General features: G+C 40.8%; 1 protein-coding gene across 1 annotated transcript in view; it reads right to left on the bottom strand.

Moving 5' to 3' along the window:
• The window catches only part of mbpb (myelin basic protein b), a 50,749-nt gene extending 30,461 nt beyond the window's left edge, over positions 1–20,288 (bottom strand). The window contains exons 1-2 of the mRNA XM_010885414.5: positions 20,094–20,288; positions 9,320–9,378 (exon numbers count right to left, since the gene is read on the bottom strand). Coding sequence (XP_010883716.2) covers positions 9,320–9,364 — 45 coding nt within the window. The 5' untranslated portion in view covers positions 9,365–9,378; positions 20,094–20,288. The remainder of the gene's footprint in view (positions 1–9,319; positions 9,379–20,093) is intronic.
• Between the last annotated feature and the right edge of the window lie 1,304 nt (positions 20,289–21,592).

The raw sequence follows: 21,592 nt of genomic DNA, 5'->3' as shown, positions 1-21,592 counted from the left end.
TGCTGTTCTGTAAAGGGAGACCTTCAGATTCTCTAATAGAATAGCCATTTTGCTGAACAAGAATCGACTGAAGAGTTTCAGAAGAACGCACTTGGTTACTGGCCATTTTGAGCCTTTAATCGAACCCACAAACACTAATGTTGAACAAACTGAACCAGTCTTAAGAAGGCCAGTTTTATTGTTTCTTTAATCAGAGCAGTGCTAACATAATTGCAAAATGGTTTTCTAATGATCAATTAGCCTTTTAAAATGCTGCATTTGGATTAGCAAACACAACGTGCCATTGAAACACAGGACTGATGGTTTCTGATAATGGCCGTCTGTATGCCTATGTAGATATTCCATAACAAAATCTGCCGTTTCCAGACAAAATAGTCATGTACAACATAAAAAATTTCTACACTGTATTTCTGATCAATTTGAAGATATTTTATTGGCAAAATGTTTTGCTTTTCTTTCAAAAGCAACGACATTCTTAAGTGACATCTAACTTTTGAATGGTTGTGTGTATATATACACTGATCAGCCGTAACATTCTGACCCACTGCCTAATATTGTGACCCCATTTTGCCGCCAAAACAGCTCTGACCCATCGAGGCATGGACTCCACTAGACCTCTGAAGGTGTGCTGTGGTATCTGGCACCAAGACGTTAGCAGCAGATCCTTTAAGTCCTGTAAGTTGTGAGGTGGGGCCTCCATGGATCGGACTTGTTTGTCCAACACATCCCACAGATGCTCATTTGGATTGAGATCTGGGGAATTTGGAGGTGAAGTTAACACCTTGAAATCGTTGTTGTGTTCCTCAAACAATTCCTGAAAATGTTTTGCTTTGTGGCAGGTCCCATTATCCTGCTGAAAGAGGCCAATGCCATCAGGGAATACCGCTGCCATGAAAGGGTGCATATGGTCTGCAACAATGCTTAGGTAGGTGATACGTGTCAAAGTAACATCCACCTGAATGGCAGGACCCAAGGATTCCCAGCAGAACATTGTCCAAAACTTGCCATTGTGCATCCTGGTGCCATGTGTTCTCCAGGTAAGCAACACACACGCACCTGCCATCCAAGTGATGTAAATGGAAACGTGATTCATCAGACCAGGCCACCTTTTTCCATTGCTTCGTGGTCCAGTTCTGATGCTCATGTGCCCATTGTAGGCACTTTTGGCAGTGGACAGTTCAGCATAGGCACCCTGACTGGTCTGCGGCAACTCAGCCCCATACGCAACAAACTGTGATGCACTGTGTGTTCTAAAGCCTTTCCATCAGTACCAGCATTAACTTTACTAGTAATTTGAGCTCAGTAGCTCGTCTGTTAGATCGGACCATAAAGGCCAGCCTTTGCTCCTCATGTGCATCACTGAGCCTTGCCCACCCATGACCCTGTCGCCGGTTCACCGCTTTTCCTTCCTTGGACCACTTTTCATAGGCACTGACCACTGCAGTCGCTCAGATCCACACGCTTGCCCATATATCCTGCTTCTAACACATCAACTTTGAGAACAGAATGTTCACTTGCTGCCTAATATATCCCACCCAATGACAGGTGCCATGATATCGAGATTATCAGTGTTATTCACTTCATCTGCAAGTGGTCATAATATTAGGGCTGATCAGTGTATATGCAAATTAGATTTCTAGCAATCCCATTACAGGCATGTTCAAACTCCAGAGTGTTGCAAATACCCATTTAAGATCAGTTTTTTTTTTTATGTACGCTAATGAAGCCATATTGTCCTTTCACCGTGTTCCACATACAGTGGGGAGAACAAGTATTTGATACACTGCCGATTTTGCAGGTTTTCCAACTTACAAAGCATGTAGAAGTCTGTCATTTTTATCATAGGTACTCTTCAAATGTAAGTGACGGAATCTAAAACAAAAATCCAGAAAATCACATTGTATGATTTTTAAGTAATTCATTTGCATGACATAAGTATTTGATACATCAGAAAAGCAGAACTTAATATTTGGTACAGAACCTTTGTTTGCAATTACAGAGATCATACATTTCCTGTAGTTCTTGACAAGGTTTGCACACACTGCAGCAGGGATTTTGGCCCACTCCTCCTCCAGATCCTTCAGGTTTCGGGGTTGTTGCTGGGCAATACAGACTTTCAGCTCCCTCCAAAGATTTTCTGTTGGGTTCAGGTCTGGAGACTGGCTAGACCACTCCAGGACCTTGAGATGCTTCTTACGGAGCCACTCCTTAGTTGCCCTGGCTGTGTGTTTCGGTTCATTGTCATGCTGGAAGACCCAGCCACGACCCATCTTCAATGCTCTTACTGAGGGAAGGAGGTTGTTGGCCAAGATCTGGCGAGACATGGCCCCATCCTCCCTCCCCTCAATACGGTGCAGTCGTCCTGTCCCCTTTGCAGAAAAACATCCCCCAAAGAATGATGTTTCCACCTCCATGCTTCACGGTTGGGATGGTGTTCTTGGGGTTGTACTCATCCTTCTTCTTCCTCCAAACACGGTGTGTAGTGGAGTTTAGACCAAAAAGCTCTATTTTTGTCTCATCAAACCACATGACCTTCTCCCATTCCTCCTCTGGATCATGCAGATGGTCAATGGCAAACTTCAGACGGGCCTGGACCTGCGCTGGCTTGAGCAGGGGGACCTTGCGTGCACTGCAGTATTTTAATCCATGACGGCATAGTGTGTTACTAATGGTTTTCTTTGAGACTGTGGTCCCAGCTCTCTTCAGGTCATTGACCAGGTCCTGCCATGTAGTTCTGGGCTGATCCCAAACCTTCCTCATGATCATTGATGCCCCACGAGGTGAGATCTTGCATGGAGCCCCAGACCGACGGAGCCTTCGCTCCTCATGTGCATCACTGACCGTCATCTTGAACTTCTTCCATTTTCTAATAATTGCATTAATAAGTGCAGTTAATACAGGTAATGAGTGGAGAACAGGAGGGCTTCATAAAGAGAGCCAGAATTATTACTGGTTGGTAGGTGATCAAATACTTATGTCATACAATAAAATGCAATTTCATTATTTAAAAATCATACAATGTGATTTTCTGGATAATGTTTTTAGATTCCGTCTCTCACAGTTGAAGTGTACCTATGAAAATACAGACCTCTACATTCTTTGTAAGTAGGACAACCTGCAACATCGGCAGTGTATCAAATACTTGTTCTCCCCACTGTATCATTTATTGTAGGTACATACAAAAGTGTGGTGTATACAACAAATGGAGAGCATAATATACCCACTATGAAAACTCCAGGTGCACTGTTTAATGATAAAACACTACAAAACTACATATTACAAAGGTTGGCCGAAAGTTAGGCCTCAGTTTAAACCATATGTCATACTGACCATTCCCATAGGAGTCTTGTGCTTTTGATACTGCCTTTATATACTGCATAAAACATGTTTACCATACCAATGTTTGGAATCTTCTTTTGTCAGCACAACATCACCTATATGACCTGACAATTAGTTATTCCAATTACTGTATCAACATACTGGACCCAAAAACACACAAACAATATAAAAAAGCAGAATAGAAAAATTATTCATTTTTCTGAAATTTGTCTCTGCTTCTTTTTTTGACAAAAACGACAAAAATATTGAAATAAATGCAACACCTGTCCCATCCCATCTTTCATTCTTTTACACAAGTGTAAATACTTTTTATTACATAAAATGTAAATGATCCTATCTCCATTTTAACTTGAATGGAGTTTCAAGCCAGTACTTTCGACAGAAGTGGACGGCAGCTCTCAATGTGACTTTGTTTTTATGCTTCAACATCTAAAACTGGTCATGTGATTTGATCATGCCAGCGTGATCGCCAACATCTAAGGGCTTAACATTCCAACAAAACAAATGGGAGAATACTGCTTTTACTGAATATTGTTTACTCTGCATAGCACGAATCAACCTAGACATCCTAACATAAAATGTGCATAAAGTAGCATAACTATTCTACTCAAAGCAAAAGGTTGCATCTCTGTTTATAAAACAGCACGTCGGCCTGTGGGCTAAGATTAATGCTTTCATGCACAATAGTTGTCCAACACATCCAGGGTATTTTAATGGTCTTTGACACTTCCTCACAATTTGATTACCTGTGTTGTAGAGCCAACAGTGAGAACTTGGCTCGGTCAAACAAATCTCGCCCGTCAGCGTGTGCTAAGACTCTTTAAGGCTTTACCATGATCTAGTTCATTCTTCTGAGCTGACAAGACAAATCACAGAGCTAACAGAATGACCACCCTTATACAAACACTGACTGAATATACTTTTGACTTTTCAAAGCCCTTCCTTTGGTAACTCATGTACCTTTGACAGTTATATCTGACAGACTTTTCCCAAAAAGGTAAAACTAACAGTGTTTTAGATTTGATACTTAACATAACAATCTCTTTGTAGATTGCTTGACATGAGCTCAAGGTGACTGGACATCCGGGCTCTTTACGTGAGATTAATGAACAGGCTATTGTAGACAGCTGGACCTGACCTAATGTTCGGCTGATTTGTAAAGTTGTCTGCTTGACAGTCATTTCAATCTCGCAGAATCAAAGAGGGTTACTGCTTTTTTCATAGCTGTGTGAATTAGGTGGTTGAATGCATGTGTGGGGTGGGTTCATTCAATGAAGCGTAGATAATGGCTATTGCATCAGCATTGGAAACCTATTTGCTGGCCTTTAGTGAATGATTATATCGCTGGGAACTGAGTCCTCTTAACGTTGTCAGTCAATAAACGCATTGTGCCACATAGAACTGGCTTTGTCCTTCACATTTTCATGAACGTACCTCACCAATGAGTAGCTGCACACACTGCAGAGTAATTTTCGAAGTCATCGTTTTCTTAGCCTGAGCAGGGGATCTGATCAAGAACGAGTGGGCGAGGAAACACAAGGCATACCAAGGCAGCCATAATCCAAATTTGGATGAGGCGAGAATCAGGCCGTCAACTTTCTAATATTCATCACTGACAAAAAAAAAAGATGAACCCAAGACACCCGTACAGCATATCTGACATTAACCTTAAATGACCCAGTTACATAAGCAGGCTTGCATCTGAGACCTGACCTCCATCTTGTCTCCTCTATCTGGGCAGAGCTGCAGGAGTAGCAGGCGAGCTTTTGACACCACTTACTGACATCCCGGTGTTCTGAGCAGCCAGGCACGCTCTGATGTTAGCTAATCAACCACTGCCTGGCAACACCAGCAGTCCGCCACTCTGAGACCAGGCAAGTCGATAAGGAGACTTGGCGGCTCCTGCAAATTACTGAGTCGAATCACTCCAGCTGATAAAAAAACACCTCTTCCAGGACAGGACTACCCATAAAGAAAATGATCTCCCTAAAGGGATGGAGAGAAACAAAGAGATCTCTGGGAAGAGGAGAGGTAGTGCGTGAAGGGAGAAGATAGTTGGATGGCTATGGCCACAGCATGACTATGGAAAAAATATTAAAACCAGAAGGGGCTTTAAGAATTCAAACAAAAAACTACAGTACATAGAAAGACCTAACTTTCAAACTGTTCTAAAAACAGAAAGTAATGGAGAAACCATTTCACTCAATTCACTTTCATTTTGATCAATCTGAGGCAAGAGAAATTGTCTGCAATATTTTTTGTGTGTTTATTTGTCCTGGTCAGTCACTGGGTTGGCGTATTGATATTTTGAAACACTGCACTAGGCACTTAGACAGCAGGGATACGATAACGGAATTGTCAGCGTCTCGGGAAACCATTCCAGCCAATCAGATGGCAGTTATTTCTAAACCTGTTTATCTAAGTTAAGAAGGTCACAGACAGCAGGATACACCTGCTTTTCTGAGACACCACAATACACAATGGGGAGAACAAATATTTGATACACTCCCAATTTTGCAGGTTTTCCAAATTACAAAGCATGTAGAGGTCTGTAATTTCTATCATAGGTACACTTCAACTGTGAGAGACGGAATTTTATTTTACATCACATCACATTTGCATTTTATTGCATGAAATAAGTATTTGATCACCTACCAACCAGTAATAATTCCGTCTCTCACAGACCTGTTAGTTTTTCTTTAAGAAGCCCTCCTGTTCTCCTCTCATTACCTGTATTAACTGCACCTGTTTGAACTCGTTACCTGTATAAAAGACACCTGTCCACACACTCAATCAAACAGACTCCAACCTCTCCACAATGGCCAAGACAAAGAGAGCTGTGTAAGGACATCAGGGATAAAATTGTAGACCTGCACAAGGCTAGGATGGGCTACAGGACAACAGGCAAGCAGCTTGGTGAGAAGGCAACAACTGTTGGCGCAATTATTAGAAAATGGAAGAAGTTCAAGATGACGGTCAATCTCCCTCGGACTGGGGCTCCATGCAAGATCTCACCTCGTGGGGCATCAATTATCATGAGGAAGGTGAGGGATCAGCCCAGAACTACACAGCAGGACCACAGTCTCAAAGAAAACCATTAGTAACACATTACGCCGTCATGGATTAAAATCCTGCAGCGCACGCAAGGTCCCCCTGCTCAAGCCAGCGCATGTCCAGGCCCATCTGAAGTTTGCCAATGACCATCTGGATGATCCAGAGGAGGAATGGGAGAAGGTCATGTGGTCTGATGAGACAAAAATAGAGCTTTTTGGTCTAAACTCCACTCGCCATGTTTGGAGGAAGAAGAAGGATGAGTACAACCCCAAGAACATCATCCCAACTGTGAAGCATGGAGGTGGAAACATCATTCTTTGGGGATGTTTTTCTGCAAAGGGGACAGGACGACTGCACCGTATTGAGGGGAGGATGGATGGGGCCATGTATCGCCAAATCTTGGCCAACAACCTCCTTCCCTCAGTAAGAGCATTGAAGATGGGTCATGGCTGGGTCTTCCAGCATGACAATGACCCGAAACACACAGCCAGGGCAACTAAGGAGTGGCTCCATAAGAAGCATATCAAGGTCCTGGAGTGGCCTAGCCAGTCTCCAGACCTGAACCTAATAGAACATTTTAAGAGGGAGCTGAAAGTCCATATTGCCCAGTGACAGCCCTGAAACCTGAAGGATCTGGAGAAGGTCTGTATGGAGGAGTGGGCCAAAATCCCTGCTGCAGTGTGTGCAAACCTGGTCAAGAACTACAGGAAACGTATGATCTCTGTAATTGCAAACAAACGTTTCTCTACCAAATATTAAGTTCTGCTTTTCTGATGTATCAAATACTTTTGCCATGCAATAAAATGCTAATTAATTATTTAAAAATCATACAATGTGATTTTCTGGATTATTTTTTTAGATTCTGTCACTCACAGTTGAAGAGTACAGACTTCTACATGCTTTGCAAGTTGGAAAACCTGCAAAATGGGCAGTGTATCAAATACTTGTTCTCCCCACTGTAGGCCCTGGTAAAAAATAAATGCTCTACATGGGAAATAGGCTTTTGACTTATCTGAAGTACTGTTCACAGGATTTGTATTTTTCTGATTTTTTTCAGATAGTGCTTGCTTATGGTAATCTGCAAGACCAATTTGATAGCAAAAGCAACCTAACTGAATGACCATGAATGTTTTACATGTGTCTTGACTTGATCCCAAAGAAATATAACACGTTCCCATTTGGTTTGGTGTTTTGCCTGTGTGCCCTACACATATAACACGTTGCCATTTGGTTTGGTGTTTTGCCTGCGTGCCCTACACATATAACACATTCCCATTTGGTTTGGTGTTTTGCCTGCGTGCCCTACACATATAACACGTTGCCATTTGGTTTGGTGTTTTGCCTGCGTGCCCTACACATATAACACATTCCCAATTGGTTCAGTGTTTTGCCTGCGTGCCCTACACATATAACACATTCCCATTTGGTTCGGTGTTTTGCCTGCGTGCCCTACACATATAACACGTTCCCATTTGGTTCAGTGTTTTGCCTGTGTGCCCTACACATATAACACCTTCCCATTTGGTTTGGTGTTTTGCCTGCGTGCCCTACACATATAACACCTTCCCATTTGGTTTGGTGTTTTGCCTGCGTGCCCTACACATATAACACCTTCCCATTTGGTTTGGTGTTTTGCCTGCGTGCCCTACACATATAACACGTTGCCATTTGGTTCAGTGTTTTGCCTGCGTGCCCTACACATATAACACGTTGCCATTTGGTTCAGTGTTTTGCCTGCGTGCCCTACCCATATAACACCTTCCCATTTGGTTTGGTGTTTTGCCTGCGTGCCCTACACATATAACACCTTCCCATTTGGTTTGGTGTTTTGCCTGCGTGCCCTACACATATAACACGTTCCCATTTGGTTCAGTGTTTTGCCTGCGTGCCCTACCCATATAACACGTTCCCATTTGGTTTGGTGTTTTGCCTGCGTGCCCTACACATATAACGCGTTCCCATTTGGTTCAGTGTTTTGCCTGCGTGCCTTACACATATAACACGTTGCCATTTGGTTCAGTGTTTTGCCTGCGTGCCCTACACATATAACACGTTCCCATTTGGTTCAGTGTTTTGCCTGCGTGCCCTACACATATAACATGTTCCCATTTCGTTTGGTGTTTTGCCTGCGTGCCCTACCCATATAACACGTTGCCATTTGGTTCGGTGTTTTGCCTGCGTGCCCTACACATATAACACGTTCCCATTTGGTTCAGTGTTTTGCCTGCGTGCCCTACACATATAACACGTTGCCATTTGGTTCAGTGTTTTGCCTGCGTGCCCTACACATATAAAACGTTCCCATTTGGTTCGGTGTTTTGCCTGCGTGCCCTACCCATATAACACGTTGCCATTTGGTTCAGTGTTTTGCCTGCGTGCCCTACCCATATAACACGTTCCCATTTGGTTCGGTGTTTTGCCTGCGTGCCCTACACATATAACACGTTGCCATTTGGTTTGGTGTTTTGCCTGCGTGCCCTACACATATAACACGTTCCCATTTGGTTCAGTGTTTTGCCTGCGTGCCCTACACATATAACACGTTGCCATTTGGTTCAGTGTTTTGCCTGCGTGCCCTACACATATAAAACGTTCCCAATTGGTTCGGTGTTTTGCCTGCGTGCCCTAGTTGCGTCCGGTGGAGTCAGCTAAATGAATGTGCACATGACCGCACACGCAGAGGAACGGGCATGGGTGGTTTGGTCAAGGTGGAAATGTGTGCAATTCATCAGAGGTTACCATCTACAAAAATCTAACTAAATCTGATCAGTGTCAGTTGCAATACATGAAGTTCAATTGAAATAATAAAACTTACCTTGCACACATCTGTGCACAACAGCAATATTAGCTTGGTTCCATAGTGTGTACATAACCTCCTATATAGTTGCACAAAGGAATGAATATAAACATTACATTTAGAACTTACCTTGCTCTCCAGATGTAGCTCTCGTTTTCCTAGATGTTGTCCCATGTTGCACGCAGAGACTGAGGAAAAAATCATGAAAATAATAATTATTTTGAAGTTAGGTAAATCCCCTGCTGTACAGCAACATCTTCAAAGGATGTACTTAAAGTCAGATTAGTTGAATTAAATATGGGATGTCATTAAGAGTGCATTAACTTGCTTGTCGTTCATTTGGAGTCAATAATGCAAATGCTAAACAATAAAATTTACCCAGATGTCACGGTCGCAAAACAACGTATCTATATGTATATATCTGTCATTTAAAGGTTGTTTAAAAGAGAAAGACAATAAGTGGGAGTAATGGAGGCTGGGAAGACAAATGACAGAATAGAATCAGTTGGAAAAAGAGAAAATGAAATAAGGAAAGCCCATGGACAGACTAAGAAATGCTGAAGGGGATGAAAGTGAGACTGCTCTAATTGCAAACAACAAATTAAAAAGTCCTAGCTACTGTAATTGTCTCACTTCCAATCAGCCTGTTGTTGACAATCACACATTCATATGGATCCAAGGGAAAAGTCGACAACACACAGAAAGTGGAATCACTTTTGACTTTTAATCAAAGCAACCAGAGCAACTGGCTCGAATGCCTCAATTCCCCAGCCCAAGGCCCCTAGGTAAAGCAATCTACTGTGAAGACTCTTCCTGCTTACACAGTCGCAACCCTGATGCTCTGACTAATTCAAACCTTCCACCTTCTTACATGCATGAGGAGGTGGTAGACAGGATAGCACTGGCATCCCCTTGATAGTGTTGCTGGGTAAGGTTCAACTACACAGTAAATGGAGTTTTCCTCCTTTCCCAACCATTATCACATTAATTCAGATTTTATTTGCACCACCTTAAATGGGCTATACATGGGAACTGTCCACCATGCTGAAGATGGGTAAAATGGCAAAACATTATGTTTTATTCAAAGCAAGCGTGCCCCCCCACCCCACCCTGGCTCGATATTGCGCATGCTGACTTTAATCATGTCGAATTTTCCCATTTGATTTCTTCACATCAGTTTAAAACGTCTGGAAAACAATTTTGTTGGTTAACGGAAAATGTTTTTCCCAGCGATTTAAATGACAATAACATGAATGCCCAAGCTTCTGAGACCATGACTTTGCACATAAACATAAATTAAACTGTTTATAGCAATTTCCACATTGCCACTTTTAAGTAATAGCGAAACACCATCCTATTACTCAATTACTGGAGACATTTCATGGACTGTTTCTGGAATTACATGGTTAAAAAATAGTTGACTGACTCCCTTATACAAACTGCATTTCAGTAAAACCTTTGGCATTTTACTGTTCAGTATACAATATAAAAAATCCAAAATAATCCCATGTGTAGCGCCTTATATTGAAAGAGAGAGTTGTACTGAATGAAAGAGGTATTGTACTGAAGCAAATCAATTATTTAGCATGTGACAACATCTATTCAAAGTGCAATGCAGTTGAGACTGGTATCATACACAAATAGCACAATCTCACCTTCAACTCTACAAAAGGTCAATTTCCTCAAAAGAACACATCCAACATCATGCCTGAATCAAGTAAGCATATGAAACACTGAGCAGAAAGGCTGACATCAGAAATCAACCATGGAACCATGCTGATCCACTGTTTGCCATTGTTCTGGCAGTAGGGGAGCACTGATTATGCTTCAGTGTCTTATCATGCTTGGGGTGTCTCAGAGATCCTGAACTCACTGAGTGCATTGCGCAAATCACGCCTGATACGGCGAGGGGTTTCACAGCATTCCACAGCCTGCATTTTAACATCGGACGTACACTTTAGGATTTTACTGTATATTATTAAGAATATAATTAGACCATTGTAACATATAATTTTCTTTTCATGGCACTGAAAGAATTTATCCAAGTGCTGTGAGCTGTAATACATTGTGTTAGGCTTTGGAAACAGGTACATACTGGCAGCGTTGGTTCAGTGGTCCTTTTTAAGCTGGTTTGGTTTCAGGAGCTTTTGGACCATAAACATGGTTTTTAAATGAACTGGTATGTCAAGGCTTCCTGTAAACCCTGACATCCAGACTACCCATTATGGTTGTAAATGTTCACCAGAGCGCAATCCTGTCAATTAAAATCAGCTCATGTGGCTGCTAAATCCATCCACAGTAATTTCTTTTAAAATATATTTGGAAGTATGACGACCGCAATCAATATAACTTGCCCCCCTTTAGCCAGAACACCACATTCTATAAAACATGACCTGTTTTTAGTCCCCTGAATTCATTTGAATACAAACATTCAGAAAACTATGCAACAGAGCCTATTTACATTTTAGTGGCCAATTTCATGTTCTCTCTTGACAACAGCTGATATTTTTAAATAGAACCCAGAATTAGTAATTAGACCGATCACTGATTACAAACAGTATAAGATCTATTCTCCTCCAATCTATTCTCCTCCTCCTTTACCAATGTGAAGCTGAAGATTCAGAGAAAACATCTCACATTTACACTGTTATTAAACTGAAAACGTGGTCACTTATGTGTGACGGTGATCACTACGCCAGGGGATCTGAACCTTCTGCTGACTGAACCAGCAACTGAATGTTGTTGTACCTGGCATAAACCTGAAGAAATCACTCATGTGCATATCATGGTAAACATCGGGTCACATGAGTCTTCTTAAGTATCAATCAATCAGTCTTATACATCAGCAGTTGTCACAAAGTGCTTTTACAAAACACCCAGGCTGAGTAAAGTATGTGGCTAGACCAGGTCCCTCCAGGGTTCCTAGTTCCCTTGGTTGGGAACCAGTGGCCTAATCAATATGAGATGACTGAACTTAAATGGGTTCTGGTGTAATACTTCAATAATGAGTAGTTTCCATTAGCTTGTACAATTAACAGTAAGAAGAGGAAATCTGTTTTCATTTTACCTCCCCCGCAAAAATGCATCACAAGTTGGCCAATAACGCAGAACAATCAAGTAACTTTATACTTTTGTAAAGAGAGTTCAATTAAACAGTGAATGTATGTATAATACAACTGTTTTTCCTACAAACAACTCCTATCTGCTTTTTAAAATAGGGAATCAATTTGTTCTTGGCACTTTCATTTATTTCCATGACTGATCAAAACAACTTTTCTCCTGGCTGTCTCTTATCCCACAGCTGCAGACATATGGTGAGCCATCTAACAGCAGTACTGAATTGAAATACACAGAACTGTGAAAATCGTGAGAAACATGAGGCATACCGTATTGTATTGGCACCTAGGTCTCATGATGATATCGTATTGTAAGGTACCTGAAAATTCCCAGCCCTAGTCACATTTAACACTTTGACATCTCGTACTATTGCAAATGTCTTTAGGAGTGAGATTATAAATGTCTGAGTACAGAGCAGCATTTTGGCAATCCATTTGAATAATCAATTGGAAATTATAATAAAATGATGTCTCAGATCCAGAGCCCAAAACTTCCAAATTACATTTGTACCAGACATATTAAAAGCACCCTAGCAGAGTACACTCTGTGATATGCGTTGAGCACCGATTTAATCAAGATCTAAAGATGTAATCATGCTGAAACCATCCTTTTTTTTTATCTTATCTGACGTAGAGTTCACTGAGGCACGTGAGTTACGTATGAAAGATTTATGTTGGAAGAAACATTACAGGAGACGGCAAACCGCAAACACTCAGCGGCAGGGAAGCTACAGCCGGCTACAGTGGGACATGGGACGGGGATCAATTCTGAGACCTCTTCGCTAAGTGCTGCGAGTCTGCGCGTGATGCTGTTTTCCCTTCAAGGCAAGAACATGTTGGCCTGATCGAGCCTAGGTTCCTTAATCCCAATAAAGGTTGAAAATATACAGTACCATTCAAACGTTTGGACACAGCTACTATGAAAAACCCATATGGCTGTTATCAAGGCAATGGTTGGCTACTTTGAAGACTCAACAATATAAAATATATTTTGATCTGTGAAAAAGTTATGTGGTTGCTACATAATTCCGTATGCGTTATTTCATAGTTTTGATGTCTTCACTATTATTCTACAATGCAGGAAATTTTACAACTAAAGAAATCCCCCTGAATTAATGTGTCCATGTGTGTTGACTGGTATGGTATATTTGCATTGTTTGGCAAGAGTAAATTCAGGGAGATAGCTAAGCATAAATGTTTTTTTTAAGAGCTGCACTTCTAGTTGCCACAAGTCTGCCATCACATTGAGTCACAAACATACCCATCCCACACAGCACTCACACTCTACTGCTAAATGTGTAATCATGTCTTTGTATTCAGTCTACATGGGTTGTCATTCTGCGCCTAATAGTGTAGTTTACAAACACACTGACACTTAGTTTCCTTAGAACTAACTAAGAAAGAACTATAGTCACAACTTCAGTCTATCCTTACTCTCTGGTGGACTAGTACATAAACAGAACCGCTAGAATTGCTCAGCAGGTCTGAGTAACCTGAAAAGAGTTTCACATTACAACATATTGACACAGTATTTCAACAAGAGCACATGTTGGCATTAGAATAAATCAACGGTTTCTAAGAGGAAAGAACAATACTGTTTTGTTCAACTGGTATATAAGCTTTGGCCAGTTCACTTCTAGAGCAATGTACTGAATGTCTAATCTTTTCTTAAAACAACATTCTCTGGTTTAAAATGGCAGTATTTTAAGCATGGATAAGTAGCATGGCCAAGGAGTAGTTAAATAACAATGAGGGAACCTGAGAATAACAACATTGATGTATAAGACAGATCAGGGTGCTGTGATTTCATTCTGTTACATAATTCTATTAGCAGGTGTGAATTCACTTTGCTTATGTAGTTCAATAACAAAGATACTTTTTTTTAAAATTCAAGGTTATACAAAGTTTTTGCAAAGACATCGAAATCAAAAAAAAAGGAGGAAGGTTTTTCCGTCCTTCACTTACATAGCTTTACAGCGGCTTCATGCATTTTTGTGAAAATGCTCAGTGGAAATAGTAACAATGAGAACCTATTTAGCCTATAACAACTGCTGTGAAAGCAATTAAATTTAGATAACATCAACAACTTATGTAAATGCTATTTTTGTTTCACACCAGCAACTAGAACCAGAGGTACACAACAACACGTGCACATGTACGGCTTTGGCCAGACCAGACCAGGAAGCCATACAAACTTAACAACAATGGTCTTTACCTGGTAACTACCATGGTTCTCTCGGTCGAACATGTTCTTTTGCTGGTGATCTGAATTGTTTTGGTGCCATTGTGAGATGTTTTCAGGTGTATCCCAACTAGAAATGATATCTGTTTGACTGTTTAAGGAACATGAAGGGCCTACAGAACCTATTTCACTGTTCATTCCAATAAACATTGACTGAGACATGTCTTTAGGCCTCAGTAGACGCAGTGAGTGTCTGGAAAGTCTCCCAGGATCCCTCCGAACATGATGTACAATAGACTATTTACACTCTCCGCGCAAACCTGTCAACAAGTCTCATTTGTCTAAATGCAATTATTCTTGTGTCCTTCTTCTGAGAGTTGTATGGTTTGTTTTGCATACATGTTAGATTGTCCAATTCATTTTGTATTCTGTGAAATTGCCCAAGACATGTCAGAGAACTTCTAGTGTGTCATGAGATAATATGTAATTTGCTTTCAAGGATGAGGTTTCCCTAAAGCAACTGTTACACAACCACAGCGGTAACATGTGAGAACTTGCAAGGCCTGGATGTTAAGTAACACCGGTGAAAATACACTCACACTCCAATCAAATCTTTACCGGAATCCTCAGCTGTTCTACAAAAGGTGAACAGTTTCTTGCCTAGCCTTTTTGCACATACAGTTTTTGCACATAAATTCTAACAATAGTCTGACTCCACTCACAATAATGCAGCCCTTCTTTGGATCAGGGCCATCAGTTCGCTTGAGAAATGATCTACATTCCCTCTGACAGTTATTCTCGTGTGGCTCTTGTCAGTCACCTCGGGCCACAGGACTGTGAAAGTAAAGCCTCTTATTTTGGTCTTGCTGAGGAGGCTTGCTGAAGAAAAGCCTCATACGCTTCACCTCATATCAAAACAATGCATTCTGACTAGGTTGGCCCTCTACTTTCAGCTGGTTCTCTATGGACTGAGCTGTGTATGTCTTGCAGTGAAGGGTTCATGTCTTATTTTATTTAATACTTGCCTTATAAAAAACATGGAATTTGTTAATGCTGTAGCCAGACTGGCAGGATATGTAAATGTATACTCTCCAATAGTGTAGAGAATAAGAGAGACAAGAGCATCATTTTCAACCCAGAAAAACCCAGAGATAAAGGCATAACAGATCAATTCAAAAGCCCTACCTCCATATCTCCAACTGAAAGGTTTTAGTTAGCAACAGAAAAAGCAATCTTCCTTCTCTAAAGAGAGAATCCAGCCTGTGAGACTAAAACGGATATTACTTTCCAGGAACATAAATCTCCCTTTAGGGAGAAATGGCTATTTATGAATCCTGACAATGGAACTATACACTATTCCACAAGACAGAGACTGTGTACACAATAAAACGTAAAAGCAACTGTGAATGTAATGTCTGTTTGCTTGTCAGAATAAATTCCTGTTTGCATTGACGCTTACGCAAACTTTGCAGGCTCAGTGGACAACAAACCTCCCCTAAACGTGGCTCTTAACTTTCCGTTTAGCTTGCATGTAAACCATGCTCTGACGCGCTCCACCAAACATGGTGGTCAAGATCACACTTGTGTACACTCTCTAGATTGAGCGGACTCCATTTTCCATATGCTCTACACGGCCCCAACCACCAGTCTCTCTCGAATCCTCATCTTTTAACCGAATTGATGGCTCCCAGAAGGGTTCAGGATTCCTGTGTATATCCAATCTGTGCGTGGTCTTAGTAAGTGAAAGAGGTGCTGCCCTCTCCATGGTACTGAATGCAGACCAACACATAGAAGACATACTGTAGTTCAGCTGGTAAGGCATGGTGCTTGTGATGTTGGTGTAGTAGATTTGAATCCCAGGGACCATGTAGAATATATTCTACAACTAACTTGTTTAGGATAAACGCTGTGTCTGAATGTGTATTACAGTGTCACATATTTTGTCTGTCTTTCTGATACACACACAAAGACCGACACACATGCTTTCTGTAATGATTGCAGGTAATGCAGGTAAGGGCCAAGAACGTGTGGTGTATGTGTATGTGTGTGTGTATGTGTGTGAGTGTGCGCGTGGTTGGGTATGTGGGATCTATGTCTTCCCTGGAAATGAGCTGACATACAGCTGTCACTGAAGACGATAAACAAGTGCTTCATTTAACCCTCCTGCTGCCTTGGGTTGCCAAGGGGCTTACGTAACCCATTCAGTGATACTAAGTCCCTGGTAGAGCCAGGGTCAGAGGTCAACATCTGCCCCTACAATGAGCATCTGGTGTACGGTAATTGGTTTGTGCACACAATGGAAAACCTATTTTTACAGAAAAACAACCTTTGTTTCCTTTGTTTTTCCTTGTCCAGGTAATCCTTAAATCTTTCCTCAGTAGTTTTCTTCCTTTTGGATGGAGCACAATATGTCCAGAAATAGCGAGGCTATCCTTTGTACATATCTATGTAAAGGTTTCTCCCGATATTTTCAATATCTGTTTTAATGTCATATTATTGAGCAGGGTACTGTCCCACTCCAATGTCTCTTAGCCACACACATTCGATTTACAAGCTGTCCCAAATGAATGACACAATTCCCAAATGATCTGCACTGTCAGGATAAATTGCATGCAGTGGGCCAGTAGAGGTGGTACATAGAACCAAGTGTTGTTTGATGCCTAATCAGTCAGAACTCAGCACTAAATCACTGATGTGAGCAGTTTTCTTGTACAGTATGAAGTTAAGGCACTTCTTCTTTGCTCTTGTCCTGGTACTCCTTATATGGTGTGATGTGATCCAGTTTCTTGGAATCCCCGGAGGTGTTTCTTGGAATAAAGTATCCCTGAAGATTTTTCTTGGAAAAATAATTCTCCCAAATGAGTTTTCTTGAAAAATACATTTTCCTGAAGAGCATCAGTCAGTACATTCTGTCTTACAAAAGGCATAAAATGGTAACTATGTAAGACAAATAATCTGAAATCTGTCAATTTGTGATACTCCATTATACATTCTGGCTTGTTCTAGTGTCAGCAAAGAAAATACCAAACTAATTAATCAGATCATCACAACAGATCACAGATATTTCTTTTTACAACAGATCTTCATCAAATTCATAATTGGTGCATTTTTTCCTTTTCTAATCCAGAGGCAAAAGCAAACACTAAAGACTGGACAAGTTTCCGGATCCTCCAACTAGGGCCTGGAGTCTAGGGTCAGCACCATCCTGGGCTAATGTTTTGCGGAATCCTTCATAACAAAGCTGAGATCAAAATCAACCCTGGTGCTTTTGGAAAGAGATAAGTATCAAGCAAGAATCCTGAGTCTCCTGATAATATATTAATGCAGTGGGAGGCTTTTAAGAGTAGTTATATAAATCTGAAATATAAGGGTTTGTGTTGTCATTGTTTGTTTGTTTGTTTATTGGTTTATTGTCTTTCTTAGACATTCCTGACCTCTAAGACGTCAGATATTATCATGTTCTTAGACAGTCTGACATCTGAAAGGACCGTGATATGCACAGCTTATACAACCCACGGCAGCCAGGAGTTTGCCGCTAGGAGCTGGGTATTACTTAAACTTTGCACGTTTGGGATTGAAATTAATCTCTGCAATATGTTTATAGAGCAGGTTGTGGACGATGCAGGCTGGTTGCCTGGCGACTAAGACCTCATTGTGATTGGTCAGACTACCGGGTGAATTAAGACAACTATGCTGTCATTGTGGGGAAGTGGGCATTTATGGTTGCACCATGCCTTTAGAAAAGAACTCGCCCACCACACAACGAAGTTCAAGGTGACTGGAATCAATCTGCCTGATAGCAGCTGACGCAGATGTGACAGGAAGTGAGTGAGACAGTAGGAAGTTGGTGAGGTGTGAGAGGAAGTTGACTAATCTCTTTGATTCACCTGCTTGCACAGGCAAGCACATGCACACAAACACACACACACAAACACTCACACTCCCTGATTATTACATATAGAATAACAGCACATTCAGAGTGTCTCTGTTTTGCAAAAACTCACTTCCGTGTACGCACAGGATAACATACACAAAAAACGAACGCAAATTCAGATTGCAAATCTTACACTGCATTGCATTCCATTTCCTGATATATTCATGTCTAATAACTATCTATATCAGGGAGATTTGTGAAGAAAAAAATAAACTGTACCAACTGACAGAAGCACCACCTGAAAGTTAAAGGCAATAAAAACAAGATTGTGTTCATCCAGTATGTGCACAATACAAGAAGCTGTGCTTGGGGACAAGCAATTATTGCAAGATGTGACTGTTAAACTGTTGAACATATCTTGGTAATATAGAATGTTCTCTGACAACCTATTACGTAGAAAAAGGGTCTCTTTTTGATTCGGTTCATAACGTAATGTGTGAGTGCTGCAAGGTTCCACCTGAGCAGAAGGGGCTCATAGTTTCCACCACAAAACATTTTTGTACAATGCACTCAAAACTTCCTTTTCTCAAAAAAGAGTCATTGGGGTTTTGTTTGCTTGCGGATATCTCCAGTTTCCAGTTAGCTCCTCCACCACCTCCCCTCAACAGCAGCAACAAAGATACAACTAAATGTATGCAATCAATAATGTATGTTACAAGTTGTGAGGAGAATCCTGGCTACATGGCTTTTTGTGACTGAATCACTGGAATTCAGATAATACCTCCCACTAAGATGTGTGTTCTTATTCATAGAACACTAGATAGCGGATGGCTTTTAGTGTCAATGTTGTATTCTCCTTTCTGTTCTCCATTAGCAGCCATTTAGTTGACAAGACAACATGGCAGGTAATCCTTTTTAATCAGTAAACTAGTGTAGGTATTGCCGTTCCCTCCACCTTATGTGTGCAATCTCACTAATTCTGTCACTGGCTTGAAATGTGATCAAGACTTCCTGAAAACAAAGTCCATCCATTAACACCGTAAATAACGCCATATCTTAGCAGCTTTAAGTAAAAACACTTCAGATTATGACATTGTTATAGCAGGTCCGGGTTAGGCCTCTCCTGAAGGCTACAGGTAAATGCTCTATGCTGTTAATCTTGTTTACATCTTGCTAAGCAACATTAATCAGTACTGTGTACTTTTATAATCGGATATTGTTCTGCACATTTTGCCTTCTAATCCTTCCATTTCTATATCAGATCATTCTTCCCAGGATGTCTGCATATAGCCTCATATACAATTCAACTGGGCGGAACGTACTGTGACACTCACTGTCAACACATGGTGATCATGGTGTAATATTCGGCTGTGACAATGTTACAATATTGTTCCAATATTGTTCCAATATTGTCACGTACTGAACAGGCCTAATATTCAGGCAATAATAGTAAGAATGATTCTTTCACAAGCATTGAATACAACTAATGAAAACCCTGCACTCGCGTGTTTTCTGGTTTCGAACTGTAACGAGCGCTACCTGATAGGATAAACAAAACAACGTAGGCTACATGGTGTTTACTAAACATTCTCTACAAATGAGATGTTGCAAGCGCAACAAAACAGCTGTCAACAGAATGACAATGTCACATGGCCGCGAGCTGCCACAAAAACAGTCAAGTTGGGTTTCGTTATCGACTGTCTTTTAAAAACGAGAATGTTGGCTACATACCCTTCTCCGTTCAGATTGAATCAAATGCATCCACAATAAGTAGCAGTTATTTGATCAGTGGTTTCTGCTCTCGTGGTCAATAGGCTACTAACGTATCTTTTATACGGATTAACGTTGCTGTATTCGCTGATTGTCTTCGTATAAATGCATGTCTCTCGTTGCTTCCTGCTTTTTTAGATAAAGTGATGGTTGTTTCTTCGGGGTGGGGCGGAATGTTGATACTAGCCTTCTCCGCGAAGAAATGTAGGCAAAAGAGCAGAGCACGCCCGTACACGCACGCACTTGTTAACATTGGTGCCATATGGCATGTACGTTTACATACGTGATAGAGTGCTTTTAGCTGTCAACTCTTTATTTGTTTTTAAAAAATCTAAATATACATTGTAATATGTAAGATGCTATTGATTTAGCGGGGTAATTAACATGCTAAGGCAGATAAAATTGTGTGCATAGCCCACAGATATAAATTAAATGCAATTTGACATATGTGTATTATATTTATGAAATTACTATTTAGTAATTACACAGTAACTAACATTATGTACATATGTGATACTGTTTATAGCTTCTAAATGTGCAACTTGTAACATGAGGCTACTCAGTGTCTGTAGAAGCTAGAATAGCTCATTAATCAGATGTTTTTATCGTGGGTTGCTAAGGCAACAAGTTCATTGTCAAAAGGAAATGTGGACACTTCAAGCCCCTACAGCCAAAAAACCCCGCAGATCTCACCTTTGAGAGGCTGGACTGGTATCGTGCGGCTTATCAGACCAACCATAACGTCATGCTGTTATAACATTTTGTTCTTTGTTCTTTGTCTCGCCCAAGCAGGTAGGCTTGTAAACGAGTTCATTGGTTTGGTCGTGAGCATATGATCACACTCACACATACGCACGCACGTCCGATCTAGCTATGTAAATGGGAACAACAAAGTTGACTGGCCTTACAAAATAAATGTTTTCTTAACCCTAGTCTTAATCTCAATCGTACCTTAATCATAACCCAAAAAACATAACATTAAAACTAAAACTGAGCCTTAACACTAAGCCTATGTAATTGTAACCCCTAAAATCTAACATTACCCATGGTCTTATACCTAACCCCCAATCCTTAGTCTATTTCTAACCCCATCTGTAACATTGGCCCAAAACGTAAAAACTAGAAAAAAAGAAAACACAACATTTATCAACAGAAAATGTTTCCCAATAGTTGCATTTTTCTTATTCAAACAAAGTCTAGAAAGTTGAAGTCCACATGTATACAGTAAACTTGTTTGATTTTCTGTCCTTGTGGGGACCAGAAAATCAATGATCTACACCCCCTTACCTAGTAGGAAATGGAAAAGAAAACTTGCTGGGACAGATTTGTTAGATTTTACTATATTTTTTGGTACTTCCTCGTATTGTTGTATTGGATCTAATTTATTCACGCACTCACACGCGCACACACACACACACACACGCTTGTTCTTCTACCCTTGAAATATGTTAACTTTCTCC

The sequence above is a fragment of the Esox lucius genome, chromosome 20 (genome assembly GCF_011004845.1).
Source record: "Esox lucius isolate fEsoLuc1 chromosome 20, fEsoLuc1.pri, whole genome shotgun sequence".
NCBI classification, from domain to species: domain Eukaryota; kingdom Metazoa; phylum Chordata; class Actinopteri; order Esociformes; family Esocidae; genus Esox; species Esox lucius.
Note: the sequence above shows the minus strand (reverse complement) of the source record. Positions and strands in the feature narration are given on the sequence as shown.